The sequence below is a fragment of the Eptatretus burgeri genome, chromosome 9 (assembly GCF_056783735.1).
Source record: "Eptatretus burgeri isolate ZD-2024b chromosome 9, Ebu_testis_v1, whole genome shotgun sequence".
NCBI classification, from domain to species: Eukaryota; Metazoa; Chordata; class Myxini; order Myxiniformes; family Myxinidae; genus Eptatretus; species Eptatretus burgeri.
Window position 1 is genome coordinate 33,642,260 of NC_140969.1, and position 20,540 is coordinate 33,662,799.

General features: G+C 41.7%; 1 protein-coding gene across 6 annotated transcripts in view; it reads left to right on the forward strand.

Moving 5' to 3' along the window:
* TUBGCP6 (tubulin gamma complex component 6) overlaps window positions 1–20,540 on the forward strand; it is a 141,568-nt gene that overhangs the window by 67,268 nt on the left and 53,760 nt on the right. For 4 of the 6 annotated variants that reach the window (XM_085894657.1, XM_085894655.1, XM_085894656.1 and 1 more), the window contains 4 exons: window positions 8,332–8,470; window positions 16,763–16,883; window positions 17,318–17,530; window positions 17,717–17,778. In XM_085894657.1, the coding sequence (XP_085750783.1) occupies window positions 8,332–8,470; window positions 16,763–16,883; window positions 17,318–17,530; window positions 17,717–17,778 (535 nt within the window). The remainder of the gene's footprint in view (window positions 1–8,331; window positions 8,471–16,762; window positions 16,884–17,317; window positions 17,531–17,716; window positions 17,779–20,540) is intronic. The other 2 variants (XM_085894658.1, XM_085894659.1) reach the window with 2 other exon arrangements.

The window sequence follows — 20,540 nt, forward strand, 5'->3', positions numbered from 1 at the left end:
GCGTTGTTGTTGTTGTGAAGCGGCGTTGTGGTTGGTGGTTGTTGTGTGATGGCGGTTGAGCCGTGGTTGGTTCAAAATAAAGATAGAACAGAACAACGGCTATCTCAAAGGGTCGCAGCCCGAATGAATCACATTTATTCCCTCTAAACAATGGGTTTGGGCAAACTACACACGCACTTACAGAGATATCTCACCTACGGGACCTGAATGGTGGTTTGCGAATTTTCACAACCACAACAGTACAATGATACCCTTTGGTTTATATGATACAGAAACTCATAAAGTTTTGTGCACACCATCAATACACATCAGAGTGAGCTCAATTTGTCATGCGCAGGACATCAAGGCGGTACATGAGTTCTTGCCATGTTCGGCTCAGCATGTTTGCATCCAGTGCGCATGCAGCTGTGATCCGAGAACGAAGATCCTGCAGGTTTGCCAACTTACCAAGGATTTACAACTTACGATGGACCAATCACTTGTCCCCGGGGTGGTCGGAAAGGCCCGCCCCAAAAGGCAAGGAAGGGACTGCTTTGTGAGTCTGCGATCTGCTTCGTGAAGGGTGGCTTGGCCGGCTGTTCCTCCTCGGCCATGGATCCAGCCTGCAGGTCATCCACAGGTTCATTCTGAGTCCAGCCACGGAGCCTCTGACTGTCCTTACTCCCTGCACGGCTCGACGACGTCTTTTCATCCCATCGATCCACCTGCAGAGTCCAACACCCAGATTAGGCCTTGTCTGGTGTACAGGCCAGGCCTGGATTCGCATACTGGACCTTGTGAGAAACCAGCTGGAACACACCATAGATCTTTCTCTCCTGTGCCATCGACCTTATGGGGGCTGGTGCATGAGCGATGCCGACAAAAGGACGTCGTCGCCGCCATCTTGCCACGCGGTATGCGCAAGCGATGCCGATAGGAGTACGAGCGCCATCTTGCCACACTGCATGCTCGACCTGGGTGCTCATATCCGACACCATCGGCTTGTCACGAGCCGCATTCGTGCCTTCGACACTTTTCCTCTTGTCCCTGAGGCTCCACCAAGTACTCCGTGTCTTGTCTGCATGTTGTCTCGGCCTAAGGTTTATTTTGCTCAGGCTCCCTTCGAAACCCATATCCGTAGCTCCCTAGTTAAGAGCGGGTTATAGATCAATGATAACGTTATCGTGAATGCTTTGCTTGTGTCGTGTTCCCCGATGTGTCCCCAATAAATCTGGCTGAGTTATACGAAATTTGACGCCTTTAATTTATTCGTGCCGTGCTGAGGAACAATCGCTCGATTTGTATTTAAAACCAAACTGGTTACAGACTGGCAGACTTCACTCGGTCTCTGACAAACCCAGTCTGTAGCCGGGGTCTATATCCCCAACTGGTACGGCCCAGGGGTACGTTGGTATCATGATCTGAGGCGCGTAACCCGAGACCTGTGCTGAACTAGCCGGCGTTATAACCCCTGAGACGGCGGTGCTGTTAAGCGCCGCCGAATCGTCAACAGTATGTGTGTGGTTGAGCACATGTGTGCGCTTGTTGTTGTTTTTGTGTTTCCGGGGCACGGACATGGCTGGTTTCATGTCTGGGTTTGGCATGATGAGGTGTTGGTTGTGCGAGTGTTGGTGCTTCTTGTTGGTTGTTGTGTTCATGTGGATGTGGTGTGTGGGATTGAGTGTTGTTTGTTGCTCACTTTATCCAGCTGTTTGCGCCATCCAGTTTTTTTCCATTTGCATCAGAGGTATGTATTATGTGGGTATGTCTACAGTTTCAACAATGTAGAATTGGTCACAGTCTTTGCATGATTAATGGTAAACGTCTCCAGATTTATCACCAATTGGTTTTGGGTCTTTTAGTTTTGAGATGACGTTACGGATTGTGCATAGAGGCTTGAAGGCTTCATCAATCCATAAACCACGTACTAGCCTGCCAATCCTTTCAGAAAGGCCCGGGTAGTGTCGCAGTACACAGAGCCCAAGTGTCTCTGGCTCCTTCCTTTCTGCCCTTTTTGGTTCTTCCAAGGTGGGGAGTATCCCCTTGTTGTACCCATTTTTGAGCAGGACTCCTCCAACTAATCTGATTTCTTTAATTGCCTCGGCTTTGGATGATGACATCGTCCATGCCCGAGCTGTTAAGGTCCGTGCTCCACTGTTTGTGGGAGATTGGGTTTCAGGAGTTAAAATCCAGTAATCTGTTGGTGTGGGTTGGTTTCCTGTAAACCAAGGTCTATTGGGAACTGTCAGGCTTACTGTGAACCTCCACATCCAAAAATGCCAATTTACTTTGTTTTTCAATTTCGATTGTGAAGTTAATGCTGTGGAATACCCGGCCAAGTTGTCCCAATAGGTGGTCTACCATGTTTGTTCGCACAATGACGGAGGTGTCATCTACATATCTGTTCCAGTGCCATGGAAGCCAATTCTCATGAGACTCAAATATCCTTCATTCGAGTTCCTCCATCACAAAATTAGCTACAATAGCAGAGACCAGTGAACCCATAGCTGTGCCAAATATTTGTCGGTCATGTGCACCATCATAGATGAAGCTTGCAACGTCTTCAGGTGTTAGTTTGCTGTTTTGACAAGCCATTTTCCAATCGTTTGAATGTTTCAAGTGTGACGCTCACCGCAAGATCGACTGGAATGTTGGTGAAAGGGGAAACTACATCGAAAGATACCATTGTCTCATCATCTTGGATTCTAACCTCCCTTATCCTTTGGACAAATTCACCACTATTCTTTACCATTTTATCAGTCTTTCCTACAAGTGTGCTCATGATACGTGCTAGAAAGCCTGACAATCGGTAAGATGGTGCATTGACGAAGGACACGATGGGTCTCAGAGGGACATTGTCTTTGTGGATCTTGGGAAGACCATGCGTTCTGGGTGGTGAACCGTTGCTGCAGTGAAGCCAAATTGTAGTGCTGGTTTCCCAGCCTGCCTGCTTGTTTTAACATGGACAATCATGTGTTCAAGGACCGTTGTTGCTTTGGAGTTGGGTCATCGGGTATTTTTTGATAAGTTTTGCCATCCTCCAGTTGTGATACGACTTTACCATGGTGTGATTCCTTCTCCATTACTGCTACTGCCCTGTCCTTGTCTGCTGGTGCAAAGATAAAATCGGTCCTGTTTCTCAGACTTTTCATAGCCCTCAGCTATGGTACCGAGGGGTTAGGTTAAGGTTTACTCATGTGTATAAAGGCTCCGATGGTCTGAGCCACACGGTTCGTGATCGTGGTTTTCTCCTCCCCCGGTAGATTGGTAATGGTGGACTCCACACTCTCAACGATCCAGGCCACAGGTATTGATTCAGGGCTTATGCTGAAGCCTAACCCTTTTCTTAGGACTGACATTTCAGCATCCGATAACGTTTTGTTGGATAAATTTACAACCCATTTTTTCTCATCGCCAAATTGCATAGGTTTGTTGTGGTTATTGTTTTGTACGCATGGTTGCTGGCGTGTGCAGCATCTGTGACGTTGGGTTTGCGTCGTTCCTTGGGTGTGAAGTGCATTTGTGGTGCGGAGACAGTTCTGTGCGTAGTTTGTCCAGTTTTTTTAGTTTTGGTTAGAAGCGCCTTCTTCTTTAAAAATGTGTAATTCCAACCGCCACAATCTTATACATATTATCATGTATTTATATATTTGCATCTCGTTAATAATATTTTTGCCATTGGTATTGTATTTCACCAATTCTATTTGGTGTTCTTTTATGATCTTCAAGAAAACTTCTTTTAATCTCCTAACTGTAGCTCCCTGTGTTAGCATACGTCTTGATTATTTGTTTTCATCTATTCACAAGTTCAGTGTTGTGTGTGGTTGCTCTCACGGTCCTAATCATTTCACCTGCAACTGTACCATAGAATAACTTCTTCGGAATATTGCCGTCTGAGAAAGGCATTCGTACATTGTGGAATGGAAAAGCATCTCGTTTATCAAATAATTTGGTGTGAAATATATTTTTATTGATATTGATTTGTAATTCCAAAAATGAAACAAAAGTGTGAGTTTGGTTTTCTTTTTAAAATTCGAGTTGTTTTGGATATATATCCTCATGATGCTGATCAAATACAAACCCGTCATTAATTGCTCGTAAATCATCAATGAATCAAAAGATGTTTCCACACCTTCGTGCAGCTGTTGATTCATTCCTGCACATATTCTGGACCCAATCACACTCGTACATGTGCAGGAACAAATTTGCAAAGAAAGGGGCCGGATCTGAACCCATCACTACTGTCTGCTGGAGTATCTTATTGCCAAATGTAAATAAACTGTTATTTGGGAGGAATCAAATACTTTCTTTAACTTTATTTTTTGAAAAACCGTGAATAAAGATTTTCTTTTATCGACCAATTTGCTCTTTTTTGGTAGACTTTAATGTATACTTTATTACCTCCTGCAAATGCTTTATCTACCACTCTATTCAATGCGGTTATGAGCTTCTCATGTGGAATGTTTGTGGACAATGTGGAAAAAAAAATCATAAGTTGATAAACATTTAGCCTTACCCGTTACTTACGAAATCTAAAGATTTCGTAAGTATATTGATGACTTCCGTCATCTGTTTGTGTGTGTGTTTGTTTGTTTGTAGGCACGATAACTCGAGAATGGAAGAAGCTACCAATGTCAAATTACACCACGTGATTCAGGAGGGTGATGGCTAGCGCTGATTAGATTTTGGTCAAAATCGGTCACAGTGAGGTCAAACATTCGATTTTTGATGGTTTGGTACAGAATCATCGTAGAAACTTCTGGTTTGCGTCGCTAACTTCTCAAGAGACAGCTTTTATTAGACAAGGTCAGAGTACCAGTCTATGACTGCTTGTTACTTAAGAAATCTAAAGATTTCGTAAGTATATTGATGACTTCCGTCGTGTGTGTGTGTGTGTGTGTGTGTGTGTGTGTGTGTGTGTGTGTGTGTGTGTGTGTGTGTGTGTGTGTGTTTGTGTGTGTAGGCACGATAACTCGAGAACGGAAGAAGCTACCAATGTCAAATTTTACACCACGTGATTCAGGAGGGTGATGCCTAGCGCTGATTAGATTTTGGTCAAAATCGGTCAAAGATCAAGGTCACAGTGAGGTCAAACATAATTCCGTAAATTCATGTGGAGAAATGGAGTATTTTTGCTTCGCTTGACGTTACGAGTTCGTTTTAACTTCGATTTTAATTTTGTCTTTGGTTTTTGCGATCGCTAAGGACGCTTAAAACTCGGTTGTCGAAATTCTCATAAAAATCGGATGTTTTGGAGACGTTTTAAGATTGTATAAAAATATTTCACTCGCCGCATCACAGCTCGTCACGTGGTGCAGTGTGCTCGAGCAGAGGCGTCGTTGATCACGTAAAGGTTTTCCGTGTGCGCGCTGATGGTGTTTTCGATAAAGATGGTGTTTAAAAGTCATTTTTTTTATCCCAATAAAGGTTATCGTCGCATGCCTGACTCGCTAAGCCGTCAGATTATGTAAAGATTGTTGGTGGATGGCCGAATATTACGGTTTTGTGACTTTGATAAAATAATATTACCGTATTTTCACGACTATAAGGCGCATATAAACGTCTTAGATTTTTGTCAAAATGTGCGACGCGCCCTATAGTGCAGTGCGCCCTTTGTGTGTATAAAAGAACAGGTATGTGCGGTATGCAGAACATTGCTGTTTTAACAACCCCGAAAATGGCAAAGAGACACGCTTATGAAGCTCAGTTTAAACTGAAGGCGATCAGCTATGCGGAGGAACATGGGAATCGAGCCGCGGCGAGGAATTTCCAGATCAACGAGTCGATGGTTCGAAAGTGGAGGAAGCTGGAAAACGAGCTGCGACAGGTGAAGAAGACGCAGCTGAGTTTCCGTGGAAACAAGGCGAGGTGGCCAGAGTTGGAGGAAAGACTTGAGCAGTGGATCGTTGAGCAAAGAACAAGTGGGAGGAGCGTTTCGACGGTCACGATCCGACTGAAGGCAGTATCGATAGCGGAGGAAATGAAAATCGAACATTTCCACGGAGGTCCGTCTTGGTGCTTTCGCTTCATGAAACGGTGCCATTTTTCCATCCGGACCAGGACTACGATAGCGCAGCAACGTCCGGCGGATTATCAAGAAATGATGGAAAACTTCCGCTCCTACTGCAGCAAGCACATCTGCGACAAACGGATCCAGCCGAGCCATCGGCGTGAACCGGCCGTTCAAAGTGAGGCTGCGAGCGGCGTGGGAGCGGTGGATGACCGAAGGAGAGCACAGCTTCACAAAGGGTGGAAGGCAGTGCCGGGCGAGTTACGCCACAGTTTGCCACTGGATTGTTGATGCCTGGGCTAACGTGTCTGCTGGCACTGTTGTCCGAGCTTTCGCTAAAGCCGGCATCATTTCGGAGGAGCCGCACGGTGCAGAAAGTGACTCTGACGGCGAGGAAGGTGGACCTGCTAGGTTGGGTTTAGCGCAGTTCGATTCCGAAACAGAGGATGAGGATTTCGATGGATTTGATTAAAGACTATTACCGGTATTTGATTGTTTTAGTATTTTTGTAACTAATACTTTAATAAAGCACAACCAAACTCAATTTTGCTCCCGATCTATTTTTAAATACGCACACTTGTGTGCTTGTGTGAGTGTGTTGTTGTACGGCGGACGTACGTAGTAGAGGATATTCATATAAAACCCGCGCCCTATCGTGAGGAGCGCCTTATGTGTGTGTCAAATACAGGAACGGCACACACAACTTAGACTGCGCCTTTTGGCACGGTGCGCCTTTTGGTCGTGAAAATACGGTAAATAATTGCATGGAGAAATGGAGATTTTTGCTTCGGTCAACGTTACGATTTTTGATGGTTTGGTACGGAATCATCGTAGAAACTTCTGGTTTGCATCGCTACCTTCTCTAGAGACAGCTTTTATTAGACAAGGTCAGAGGTCAAGTTGACGATTTTGTAAGTACCAGTCTATGACTGCTTGTTTATGCATCTATAAATTTCAACACATGCACATGCACGCACACACAGACTGACTGATTCACACTGACATTTATTATTATAGATGATATGGGTTGGAGTACTGGGAGGAGGGGGAGGTGGTTGTGGGGATCCAGTGGGATTGTACAAGTTATTTTCTTACATCTGTCCATTATGTGCCCATTGCTAATATGGAACTTTCAAAATGACATGATCATCCCACAATGCATCATGCGCATGTGCGGAACTCCTTAGCACATGGCGATTGGGGCATAATATATCGTGCGTACAAGGAATTAAAAAGGAATTTGGCAAATTTTCTGACCTCAAACCCTCTGAGGATTTGTGGCCTGCTCTGAATCAACTTCTTCAGCCGCTGACAAGTCATGGAAATATGACGACGATCCCTCCCCATCACCAGAGCATGAGTGTGCGCCATTGGTGTTGATTGACTTACCCGGCTGTGAAGCATTGTTAAAGTTCACTTGCTGCTCAGTACGTTGACCAGACATTTGCACTATTTCTTTGCTGGCTTGAATTTTATAAGGAGTACATTTAAGGTTCGGTGGTTTCATATCTACGAGACTGCAATAGTTCAAGAATTTGGTGCCTCCAAGACCGAGTTTTCTCCCAACTTCCATCCATGTCTAGCGCTACAAAGTGATGGGCGCATGCCCTCGAGTTGTGTAGGTCTTTCAGTTATCGGGCCGTCGCACTCTCCTTATGCACTGCGGATGCTCCTTGGTATCAACAAGAAATGGTAGGAATGCGACACCTCTCATCCATGGATATTTTTCTTATTTCCCATATTTTCACAAGTTTGATTTGCATCCAAGAACACAATTGTGTTTTACCATTTGGAATTCCCCTCGGTTTGACTCTTGCATTTTAATGTTGCAAATTGCGTTAAAAAGACTTGTGATTTTGCCCAAGCAACAGCAGGTTCAAAGTGCCCTGATTAGTGGAAGCGTGTCAGTGAAACCGAATGCACAGCACATGCGTAAAAAGGCGTCATTGGGCGATCCTGAGATATTTCAAAAAATGTGAATAAATGAGGCAAACAAAGCCCACCAGTTTGAGCCATTTATACCATGCACTGTGCTGCCAACCACAACCCAGCAGGTTGTCTCCCATCATTGCACTGATTCACAAACACTGATTTTCTGTGCATGGTTTCATTTTGGCCATTCACCATTCGGCTATCCCAGGGCCACACCCCATGTGAACATGGTGCTCATTCTCAGTATAGAAAACTATGGCCAAGGAAGGTATTTATTGCATTTCTCATCAGGAAATTCACAGTTTAAATGTGTTGATCATGTTGGCTAACACATTCGCTTTTATTGCTATTGTGATTGAAATCATGATTTGCAACAACTGTCACAATGTTTAATGTGATGTTTTATTCAGGCAGGAACTTGTGAACTTGCAACATGGGCTCTTGCCAGAGGTTGAACATGAAGAACCGAGTACGCTGTGTAATGTGCGCAGGCCTAGACTGGAGAATGAAAATGAACAGCAGACACTGGAGAAGCAGCAAATGAAGCAGGTGGGAGGATGCTTAACATTGCTGTGAGCTTTTATAAAGATGTGCAATACTAAAATGTCATCGACTATGTACGTTTGCCAACTCACTTGTTGATTTTGTCCAAGATTTAGAGTACTTTACCAATTTTACTGATTCAAGACTCACTACACCTTCACCTGTAATTTCTACATTTGTTCTGTAATGAACTTGTTAAAATAATGTTTTTGATCTGCTCTGACAATAAACCCTTTATAAAACCAAGATTTGTCCTTGTCAAAATATTGTTACGGCGGGACGCTCTGAGCTGGATTGAGGGCCTGTTCGCTCCTATAGCAGGCTCCATTTTAAATGCCCACAGCCTTCTTTTTAAGTGGCGTGATGGACACCTCTCCTTGCCAGGGTCGGATCAAGATCAAATTGAAACCCGAGCAGTGGTTTTGCACGTGTGATGAGCTTTAACAACAGGTGTTAAGCGAAAAAACCTGAACGTCCTCAAAATGGATTTAACCACACCGTGGCGGTGGAGTTGCACTTTACATCAATAACTCGATTTCCTACTGCCCCTGTACTGGCTTTACACTTCCAAACTCCAAGGAGTACCTCTCGTTATGACTTACCCTCCACTCCCACCTCTTCATCTGTGTTGTACCGTCTGACTAACAGTGACAACTCCATCTACATCTCTCTCAGACAAAATGGACAAACTTTTAACCACTAATCCCAACTCTTCCTCATATATGGTGATTTCCATTGTCACCAATGCAAGTTAGCCTTGTGTTGGTACCCCTCTCACCCTCCATGGCAATTCAGCAAAGGACTTCTGTGACTCCATGGGACTGACTTAATCTGTGCACTTTCCAACTTGGATTTCTCAAAATGGCAATCCTCCCTTCTGGACTTGGTGATGAATCACATTCCTACTTTTCCTTTGCTCCAATTGGTTCTTCTGATCATGTGCTTGTGAAAGTCAACATCTCTCTGGCACGGTTCGCACACTCCTTGAAACCCCTTGAATTTCCTGGAAAATGAGATTCCATTTTCCAGTACTTGAAAGTCCTGGAAAAAAGAAAAAAACTCCTTGAAACTCTTGGAAACTCCTGGAAAATAAACCTTTTTGTGTGCACTGTCCCTTACATATTTCTGTCCTCTTTTTATTTATTTTTTTTTGTAAGAAAATAAGTTGACACAGGTCATTTTTCTGCCAAAGGATTAATTGACCTGGATTAGGGTTAAGTTCATTGATTCTGTATGCAGTTGTAAAGTGTAGTAAAATATCAACCAATGAAAAGCATTGGAAATATATGCTCTAACAATTCATTGGCTGTTGATCGATGATGCCACCATAATCTCCCTGTCAATAATAGCATATTGACTTCAATATTGAGTAACTACATGAACGTCTCTGTGCGGAGAAACTTTTTGGCTGCAGAACGGAGAAGCAAAATGTCCAAAGTTTGTTATTTCAACACCGCGTGGCTCAGCCATCCCGACTATTGGGATTGGCTAGAAATGGTGTCCATCCACAAAGCAAGATGTCATGTGTGCAAGAAAGTTGTAGATATTTCGAACATGGGCGAAAGCGCGGTCAAAAGTCATAGCAAGGGGAACCAAACACGTGCGCTTGATGCAGCAGACGGCGGCCGATTCCCGTTCGCGAATTACAGAATTTTTTGGTTCAACGAGCACATCGGCACCAGCAGGTATCGTCATGGATATTTGTTAATGAATTTAACTATTAAGCGTAAAACGCATCTGCCGTAATTAGATTTCAATGAACACATCACGAAAAATTCCAGTTTATAAATTTGACTTTTTGTCACCAAGGGAGATAAACTTAGCACAGGTAAAATTACAGTATAACGGGTTGTCTCCCCTTGAATGATTTTGAATGATGAGTGAAATAATATCCTCATTTCTTGAACACACAAACCGTTCAATTTATTTTAATGGCACAAAACCAATAAATAAAATAAACATTGAATGATAGGAAATTATGATTATAATAAAATATAATATAATATAATTATATAAAATACTTAATTGAAAATTGTAAAATGGTAAATTATGAAGATGGTTATGATAATCAATATTTAGATCCTCGTGGAGGATCTCTCAGTCTTACTCATGTTGTTGTTCTTGTGGACTTTTTTGTTTCACAGCCTACAGTTTTCATCGAAACTTCCTGAAACTTGGCATATATATGTAAAAGTTCCCTGCGCAGACAGTAACCATCTCCGATTTTGAAAATTCCTCCTCGAAAAAAAGTTATGTCATAATATCGCCGCTAATGGAAATCGCCTAAAAATTTATCTCCGAAACTAGGCAAGCTTTTTGAATTCTGTTTGTGGGAATCGAACAGGGCATTAGCAGAGATCAATTACTGCACATATGATACATCACTATGATGTCATATCAATTTTTATGACGTCATTCCTATTTTTCGACATTTCTTGTTTCACAACCCAGAGTTTTCATTGGATCTTCATGAAACTTGCCATGTATATGCAGAAAGCCCACATGCAGGCAGTAACCACCTCCGATTTTGGAAATTCTTCCGAGAAAAAAAAGTTGACGCCATAATATTTCCGCTAATGGAAATCGCCTATACTATTATCTCTGAAACTAGGCAAGTTGTTTGAACTTTGTTTGCGGGAATCAAGCCGGGCATTAGCACAGATAATTTATCGCAAACCTGATACATCACAATGACGTCATATTCGTTTTCATGACGTCATCATTAAGAGGATGAGGATCTTAGCTCATTTGTGCTTGTTTTATCATAGAAATTGTTCTAAAGTTTATGGTTTTGGAATCAAACCGACTGAAAATAAATTGTACTGATATTTAATGAAATAAAAAAAAAAATTAAGTAACAATTTTAAAGTTGTGGTTTGAATTTAGAGAATTTTTTCATATATTGCTGATGACTGCTGATGTATTTAATAAATTGTGATATGAACTATGTTACAGTGGATCCGCAGATAGAGGTTGATGTAAGACCGGCACCAGCCAGCACAGCAACTACTGCTACACCGAGACCAACAAAAATACGGGACTTTGTCACAAAGGATGAGGTGCTAAAGGCAGAGATTCTTTGGGCTTTACATGTTATAGAGTCCCACCAATCATACAGGTCCTGTCAAGGTATTGGAACACTCTTTCACAGGATGTTCCCAGATAGCGGAATTGCATCACAATTTCAATGTGCAGAAAAGAAGGCCTCCTACATAAACGTATTTGGTCTTGCACCGCACTTCAAAGCGCTTCTGAAACAAAAGGTTAACAGCAGTTATGTGCTACTCTTTGATGAGTCCCTGAAAAATAAAAAATCAGAAGAAACAGATGGATTTTTACATCCATATTTGGGACAATGATGAGGTAAAATCATGATACTTGGACTCAAAGTTTGTCAGCCATTGTACTGCTGATGACATGCGAGAGGAATTTAACATTGTGTTGGAGGGTTTAAATCCACGCAACCTGATACAGATCAGCATGGACGGGCTCAGCGTGAATTGAAAGTTCCATTGCAGCATGCAATCACAAATGGAGACAAATTACGGGAAATCATTGTTGGATTGTAGGCTCATGTGGACTGCACATCCTCCATGGTGTGTTTCAGACCGGCGTGGAGAAGTCAGAGATAGGAATTTCTTCACTTTTAAGGGCCCTTTACACCCTTATTCGTGACTCAACTGCGTGTAGAGAGGCCTATCTTCGTGTCACAGATTGCACCAAGCTACTGCTAAAATTCTGCAAAACAAGATGGTTAGACAACTCACCCTGCGCACAAAGAGCGATAGAAATATGGGACAGTGTTTGCAAGTATGTTGGAGAAGTGAGAAAATAATCAGTTCCTAACCCCGAAAACCAGTCCTTTTCCACTGTGAAAAAATTTGTTCAAACTTCCCTCACACTGGCAAGATTGAAATTCTTCTTTACCGTATCCCAGGAAATTTCGCCATTCCTGACAAACTATCAAGATGATCTGCCCTTGTTGCCTTTTATTTCACTTGATTTGCATGAGTTGATACCAAGTTTACTTCAGAGATTTGTAAAGCACTCAGTCACATAACCTCTCACACCTGTAAGGCTGGCGTCGTTTGATGTAAGAAAAGATGACAACTACGCCGATCTGTCCAAGATTGATATTGGACTGGCTGCCGACAAAGCTCTGAAAGAAGCTGTTCGCTCCAAGAAAACATCCGATAGAGCAGTTTTCGAGTTTCGCAATGAATGCAGACGGCTTCTTGTGGAATTAGTGTCAAAGCTGATTGAAAAGGCACCAATCAAATATGCCCTTGCCAGACACTTAGCATGTCTGGACCCAAGACATTTCAACGAAAAGGAAGTAGCCATCCACTACATGCGCATAACAGTGAGTGCCCTTTGTGACGCCAAGTGGATAACACCAGAAAATGGCGATGAGATTGTCCACCAGTACTCAAGATATCTGACTGACGCTTCAGTCAAACATGCACACTTTGATCGAAAGAAAGATCGCCTCGACCATCTGTGGCATGCAGACATTGCAAAAAAGCCGGAGTTCAGTAATCTATGGGAGGTTGTGAGACAACTTTTGCTACTGTCCCATGGACAGGCTGCAGTTGGAAGGGGCTTCTCAATAAACAAAGAAATTGAGGTGGAAAATCTGAGAGATGAGTCCTTAATTACCCAGAGAGTAATCTGTGATCATCTTCACAATGTCGGAGGGTTGCAGAAAGTTGAACTCGACAAGAAGCTGCTATTGTCTGCAAGTGCTGCATGAAGGAAGTATCAAGATTACTTGGATGAGCAGAAGTGAAATAAACAGCTTGCCTCTGTCTCGGACAGAAAACGAAAGATAGAAGAAGAATTATCGTGCTTAAAATTGCGCCAAAAAAGACTCAAAACAGACCTTGACTCGATGCAAAAAACGGCGGACGAGTTTTCATTGAGAGCAGAAAGAGAGAGAGATTTGTCATTTGTTAGTAAAGCTAACAGTTTGAGAGAGTCCTCCAAAAAGAAAGAAAAAGAATTGATAGAGTTAGAGAAACTTGTGGTAGAAAATGCTAGACATCTGAAAAACCTGTAAATGCTTGTGGCACTTACGGACGACATGCTAGTCAGTTCAACAAAGGTGACTTGTTGATAACAAGTGACATTAAATGCAAAAACTTCTGATAAAGTATGTAAAAGTATTTTCTTCACAGATTTATTAATATATGCATTTTCTTGTCTCGTACGATAAAACAGTGTTGTGTGAAATTGCCTTTAAATATTGCAGCTTAATTGCGGCTTTTAAGATAAGTATGTAAAAGTGTTTTGTTTTTCCAAAGATTTGTAGTTTTTTGATCAATATATACTTTTTCATGTTTCATGCAGTAAAACAGTACTGTGTGTAATTGCCTTTTAAGTTTACATATTGCAGTTCAATCAGGACTTAAAGATACTTACATGTATCTGTAAATGCTTGATTATGCAAAAAAGTTGAGAAAGTATGCGAAAGTGTTTTGTTTTGTTCGCAAAGATTTATAGTTATTTAATTAATATATATGTTTTCATGTTTCATACACTAAAACAGTATTGGGTGAAATTGCCTTTACTTACATGTATTGCAGTTCAATCATGAAAACAATGAATAAAAAAGACTGATTATAGAATTTTGTGTGTTCCTTCAATCAGTAAATTGGTGAACACAAGGTTTTACACAAGCATTATGTTTCCTTGAAAATGACAATTTGTCCTGGAAAACTCCTGGAATTTCATTCAGTCAGGGCTGTACGAACCCTGTCTGGCTATTCTCAGAGAACTGCCTCAATAGTGGCAAGTCTGGCATTTCACACTAAGCAGATTGGCAGGGACGACAAGCAGCCATCTCTCTTCAGGAATGGTCTCCTATATCTACTGCAGCTAGTGTTAACTCAGCATGGGAATTCTTCAACAGAATCTTGCTCTGTCTCATGCACAGATTCATCCCTTCTCCTGTTCAATTATCCTACCCTTTTTCCCACTCATGGTAAACTGAATCCTGTGGTGCAGCAGCTGCTCTGAAACAACTTGCCTTCTTTTGCTGGAAGACAAATCCGACCGAAGGCAATCTCGGTGCTTTCCAAAAAGCCCACAAGTGTGTCCACTCAGGAGAGCCAGAAAACAACATTTGTCCAAACTCAAAAATGAACTTTCAAACTTGTCTCCCTCCTCTGAAACCTGGTGGTGCTCCCGTTCCATCCCTCCCCTCTCTTCAAATGGAATCAGCCTGCTCGGCTCGTGAGAAGGCTGAATGCCTCAATTCTGTGTTTGCTTCCAAATTTTGTTCCCATCCCTTCACTCTCGGTACCCATACTTCTCTGTTGTACCCAACTACTGCTGGACTCTCAACTGCTTTGTTTTTTCACCTGAGGTGGAGAAGGTTCTTTCAACCCTCAACTCTGACTCTGCCACTGGACCAGATGGCATCAGTTCATGTGTGATAAAGATCTGCTCTGCTGAACTGTCGTTTTCACCCTGTCATTTGTGCTTGGTCATATTCCATCTGCTTGGAAATCCACCAACATCTCTGCTCTACTTCATAAAGGTGCCAAAACTCATCCCCTCAACTGTAGACCTATTAGCTAACTTCCAATCATCAGCAAGGTCATGGAATCTAACAACCTCATCCCACTTTGGTTTCAGACCAGGTCACTTCACCTTGAACATGCTGCTTATACTCGCCCAACAATGGATGGAGGCCCTCAATGTCAGACCACAGATCAGGGCCATCTTCCTGGACATATACCATGCTTTTGATAGTTAGGCATCCTGCCATGCTCTCCAAACTGTCTGCCTATGGCATCCAAGGCCAACTCCATACATGGCTTCCTGACTTCATCTACTCTCATAGCCAACATGTAACACACAACAGAATCCTTTCATCTCCTCTCCCTGCTAAGACTGGAGTGCTACAACGCAATGTTCTGGTTCCAGTCCTATTCCTGATCTTCATCAATGATCTCTCTGACTCTCTGGAAAATCCTCTTTATCTATTTGCTGATGGCTCCAACCTGTGCTGTGACTTCCCTCATCCTTCAGATAGGCAGGCTACAACCTCTTCCCTCTCTTCAGACCTTGAAAAAAATCACAAGTTGTTCAAACACTTGGGATATGTCCTTCAATCCTGATAAATCTCACAATTTCACGATCTCTCTCCGAAAGAACTGTCTGGCACACCTCCTATCTACTTTCTAATTATCTTGAGGAGATTCATTCATTCAACTCCTGGGAGATTCATTCATTCAAAGATTCAAAAATTTAAAACTACTATTAATAGCATTGCAAAATGCAAACTTGGTTGTGTCCTGGCAAACCAAGCCACATCTGATGGCCACAGCTATTTGGTTTGTAAATCTTGTAATTAAAGCTGAAGATAGAAATGCTGAGCAAACCCATGCTGCATACTCTTTGTTATTTCCATCTGAGCATACAGCTCATTATCCTGGGATTCTCCACACATTGGCAAAGAATTATGCATTTTAAAAAATCTAAATGGATTGTAAATATACACACTACAGTAATTCTGTGGGTAAAACCTTTTTTGGAATTCCATTCCGTAATGAAAGTTTAAAGGAACTGAACACACCAAATTTATGAGTCACTAGATGACTCGTGAACCCGTTGGGTTCCCGTTGTGACAGTGGTTGATAAAAAAATCATTTCAAAAAAAAAATGATAGCTCCAGCGAACGATACTGCTGAGGTTGTTTGCATTGATCAAATAATCCCGAAGAGTACTTGACTGAATCGGGAATTGATTTTTTAATATTTTTTTTTTTGTTGCCCAATTTGAACGAAACTTGATACTGCACACTGCATGAGTATGGTAAGGTGGCCCTAAAAAAATTGTGCTATCGTGTACCGTTTTGGCTGTATTTCTGGAACATACATGCATACATATATACAAGATGAGAGTTTTAGTAATACATAGATTTGTTTCCTTTTCTCGATGTCGGTTCCTTGATTGCAGATAATGAAACAAACTAAAGTATGTTGTATCCTGAAAACGTTGTATTTTCTTAAGTGTACTTTAAACAGTAAACACCGTGTAATGTCCAGGCTCTGATCAAGATCAAAATTACACATCATGTAACAGATTACTGTTTAATAACATTTTCATTCTTGTGCGTTGATGTTTTCTTCACAAACAATTTTCATGAAGAAAGACTTTGTTGTTCACCAATAATAAAATTTGTCTCAAATGACTTTAGAAATACCATCTTCATTTAATTATTGCTGAAATACCGAGGAAAGTAGATCACAGTGCCCTAATTAAAATCTTATCTGTATTTTTTGTTTGTAGGGCAGTGTTCCCAATCAAGACTTGTGTGTTCCCGAATCACAAGAGCTTGGCCTTTTGGAAGACCTCCAGCACTTCGACACAAAGATTGATGTGTCAAGCCTTACAAAGTTGGATGCAAATGGTGAGACCACATCATCTCTGTCCAATGGAGTGACTGGTCTGCCTGATAGTTCTCAAAAGCAGAGTCAGGAGAATACTTATTTAGGTGACCCTGAGACTTGTATGATATCTGCATTAACTAAGAAAGAATCAACAAGTGATGCTGTATATTTGTGGTGTGACGAGGAGGCCAAGGCATGATGAGCCTCATAACTTGCTCCACATCTCTCAAAGTTTGATTTGTGATGAAGGTGGGTCACCAGCTTTCCATGACAAATTAAAGCCTATGGAGCCACTTTCTAATGATAATGACCATGTGTCCATGGGCCATATCCAACAGGATGATTGTTTCGAACACAGAACTGTGCTGGCCTCATTTAATTGTGCAAGGGTACGTGGCAGAAACGAGCATGAAGCAACATAAAGAGAGTGACGGTAATCTGGCTGTGATTGCAGAAAAAGACACATTCGTGACTCGGCCGGCTTCCTCATCAATGGATCTCCTTGACTCGACCGAGGTGCAACTGATTCCACGGAGGAAGTTGACAGCAAAACATGTCTCCGATTCTGTCATTCAGGATGTCCTGTACCCTCGGCAAATAGAAAATGTTTGTGATGCAGATGTTCCAAAAACGCACTATCAAGCTGAATATTGTACAATAAAGCCAGGTACGAATGCTGTTTTGTTGCATAATTTACTTTTAATGTACAAGGCATCTGTGTGGTGATGTATTTTTGCCCTCTCATTGGTCGAGCTATAAATCACTTCTTCTATTTTTTTTTTTTAATGAAATGTCATACGTTGCTGCAGTTTGACCTCGACCCCCTGCTTTTCGCACATGTTTCTGGCTGAAGAAGATTCTCCGGTTGAACCAGCGTTGGATTTTGACGTTACTGAAGTTGATTTGAGACTAAAGGTGCGGTCCGTATTCAAATCCTCTTACTTTCTGTACATGGTACTTTATGCATAGAGGTAGAGTAAGATCTTGTCACCAGGATGCAATGCTGCTGTTATTACAAGAGTGATCGTGTTGTTTTGAAGTACCATTTATAAACTTGCATCTCATCGATGGATTAATGAAACATAAGAGCAGATTTTCAAATCGTATACATGTCTGCAATATGCTTTATCTGTCCAATCTGCCTGACAGGATGTTACAGAGAGGATGTACTTGCCTTGTCGCTGTCTAGTGTGGGTTCGTTTCTCGACCTTACTGTTAATGGTCGGACAGATGCTCCACAAGCGGTGTGTTGCATCAAAATTTGCGCTGTCCATCCCATTTAACCTTCAGCCTGGGACTCATCTACCAGCAATGATTAGTTTGGAAGGTAGTTAAAATATCTGTCATTCACTAAGAGTTGGTGAATGTGTGAGCCTGTTGGCCAAATTCCAAATTCCTGCTCCATCTTGCTCTATAAAGTCCAACCCCAAGTTACGGCTCTGGCATTCCCTCACCCATGATCGTCCAATGGTCCAGAGCAGAGCCTGAAACCTGTCTGGGATAAGCATCAGCAGCAGCAATAATCATAAAAACAACAAGAAAAAGAGCAATCAGCGATTGCAGATCCTCACCAGGATTTGTTTTGTGTGGCGTTTGTGTAGTGGTGTGCTACGTAATTAATGAGACATAACTCGAACTGCCACTTTATAACTGCTAGCAGTGATGACCAGGTACCAATATGTCCTACTTTGATGCAACCCTGCTTTGATTGCACACCTGACCCTGACCCTGACCCATGATGTTTTTATTATCATTCATTTCATTTTAGAATGGGATTAAAATAAATTCAATTCAAGTCAAATGAAATAGGTACAGTCCTGCATTGGAGTAATCAGAAAGAAATGAAACAAGAAAAAAGCAAGGATGAAGTCATCAGGAGGAACCTGGATAGGATTCACATTTCAGCTGCGACCCCTCTACCCTCAAACCCATCGAGGCACAGCCAAGTGAATCTTATTTTTAAAAAAACAACCAAAAAACCCCCAGATCAAAAAAATTAAATAACTCTGGCTGTCAACCATGCGTCTGATCAAGTTGAAGTTTAAAACATGTATTCCCCAACACTAGTAGATCGTAATTGTGAAGTTTCACATCGATTGATTTCGTGGTTCCAGAGAAAACATTAAATATTTTTATTCAATCCAATATGGCTTCCAAACCATGTGACCTATCAATTATTCCTGAACAAACATCTACACCCATGTCTTGGGGAACATTTGTGTGAAGTTTCTCCTCAATCTGTCCAGCCGTCCTGGAGAAGATTGTTTTTTATAGGTTTTAGGGTAAATCCAATATGGCTGCCAAACCATATGACCTATGACATTATATATGTGAACCTTTTGTTCCTCATGGATAGGCAGTCATGCATGTAAAGTTTTGCCTCGATCTGTTCAGCCACTTCAGAGAATATTTCCAACATGACTGCCACACCACATGACCTCTGATGTCATAATTATCATGAGAAGATTCTGCAAGAGTTGTTGCTCCTACGGTGAAAATTTTGTCTCAATCCGACAAGCAGTTGCAGAGAAAAACACAAAAATTCTGTGCTGACAAACAAACAAACAAATAAAAATAAACCAATGTCACCCGCAGGGTGACCCGTATCTTGCCAAAAGGTGACCATGTGTGACTTATTTAAGGTCACACTGAGGTGAACAGAGCAGCTATCCACCAGGAGCCACTCCTTGAGGAATATCTGCCTACGAGAGATTCCAATGAGACTCGTTCTACAGAGTCACCATGAAAAATATGCGTTTGCCTCATAACGTCACCAAATGACGTCATAATGTCTCAAGCTTGACATATCTAGAAAGCACTCATCGAGGTGTTCAATTTGAGGTACTACACGATATGGTTCCTAAAACTTCAAAATTTGACCTTGGGGTCAAATATGTTTGACCTCAGGCACTAACCATGAAGGTCAAGGCCAATCGCCACCAAAAATTAATCAGCTGAGCGCCAGACCATGAACTATATTCCCATGAAGTTTGAAGACGATCTGATCAAAATTACTCAAAAAATAAGGGTTTCGTCGACTCCCCTGATTTGCGACAGTGACCTTGACCTTTGACCTTGACCTTGAAAATTTTATTCGCTGAAAGGGACCTCTATAGGCCTCTGATATGCGAAGTTACAAAAATTTCCAATGATAACTGTGCTCTGCATAATTTTTTATACGTGATTACAGACAAAAAAAAAAACACAAGCTGACTAACATATCTTGCAAAAACTTCGTTTTGGCAAGATAAAAAAGATGTCTATCAGAGCACGATACTTGCAAAATCCACCCCTCTCCAAAGGTTGCCATGGATATATCAAATTGTCCATTTCATTAAGATTAAAATTGACAATTATAATCAAAGCTCAGGTCAATCGGATGAAAATTGATTATTATTTTTCAGATTAATAGTGATGATTTTAGAAGTTTGATCTTGAGTCGACCTTTGACCTTTTGAACTCAAACAGTTGGTTTCCCAATTCAGTGACGCAATATGCAAATCCTATTCAACTTTCAAGTCAATCAGATGAAAAATGACTATTTTAGAAATCTGATCTCAAGATGACCTTTGATCTCAAAATCAATAGGCTTCTAAGATAAGACTATCTCTCCAACTTGGTAAAGTTTCATGACAATAGGTTTAAAATTGTGACCTGTCGGCGATTGACGAACAAAC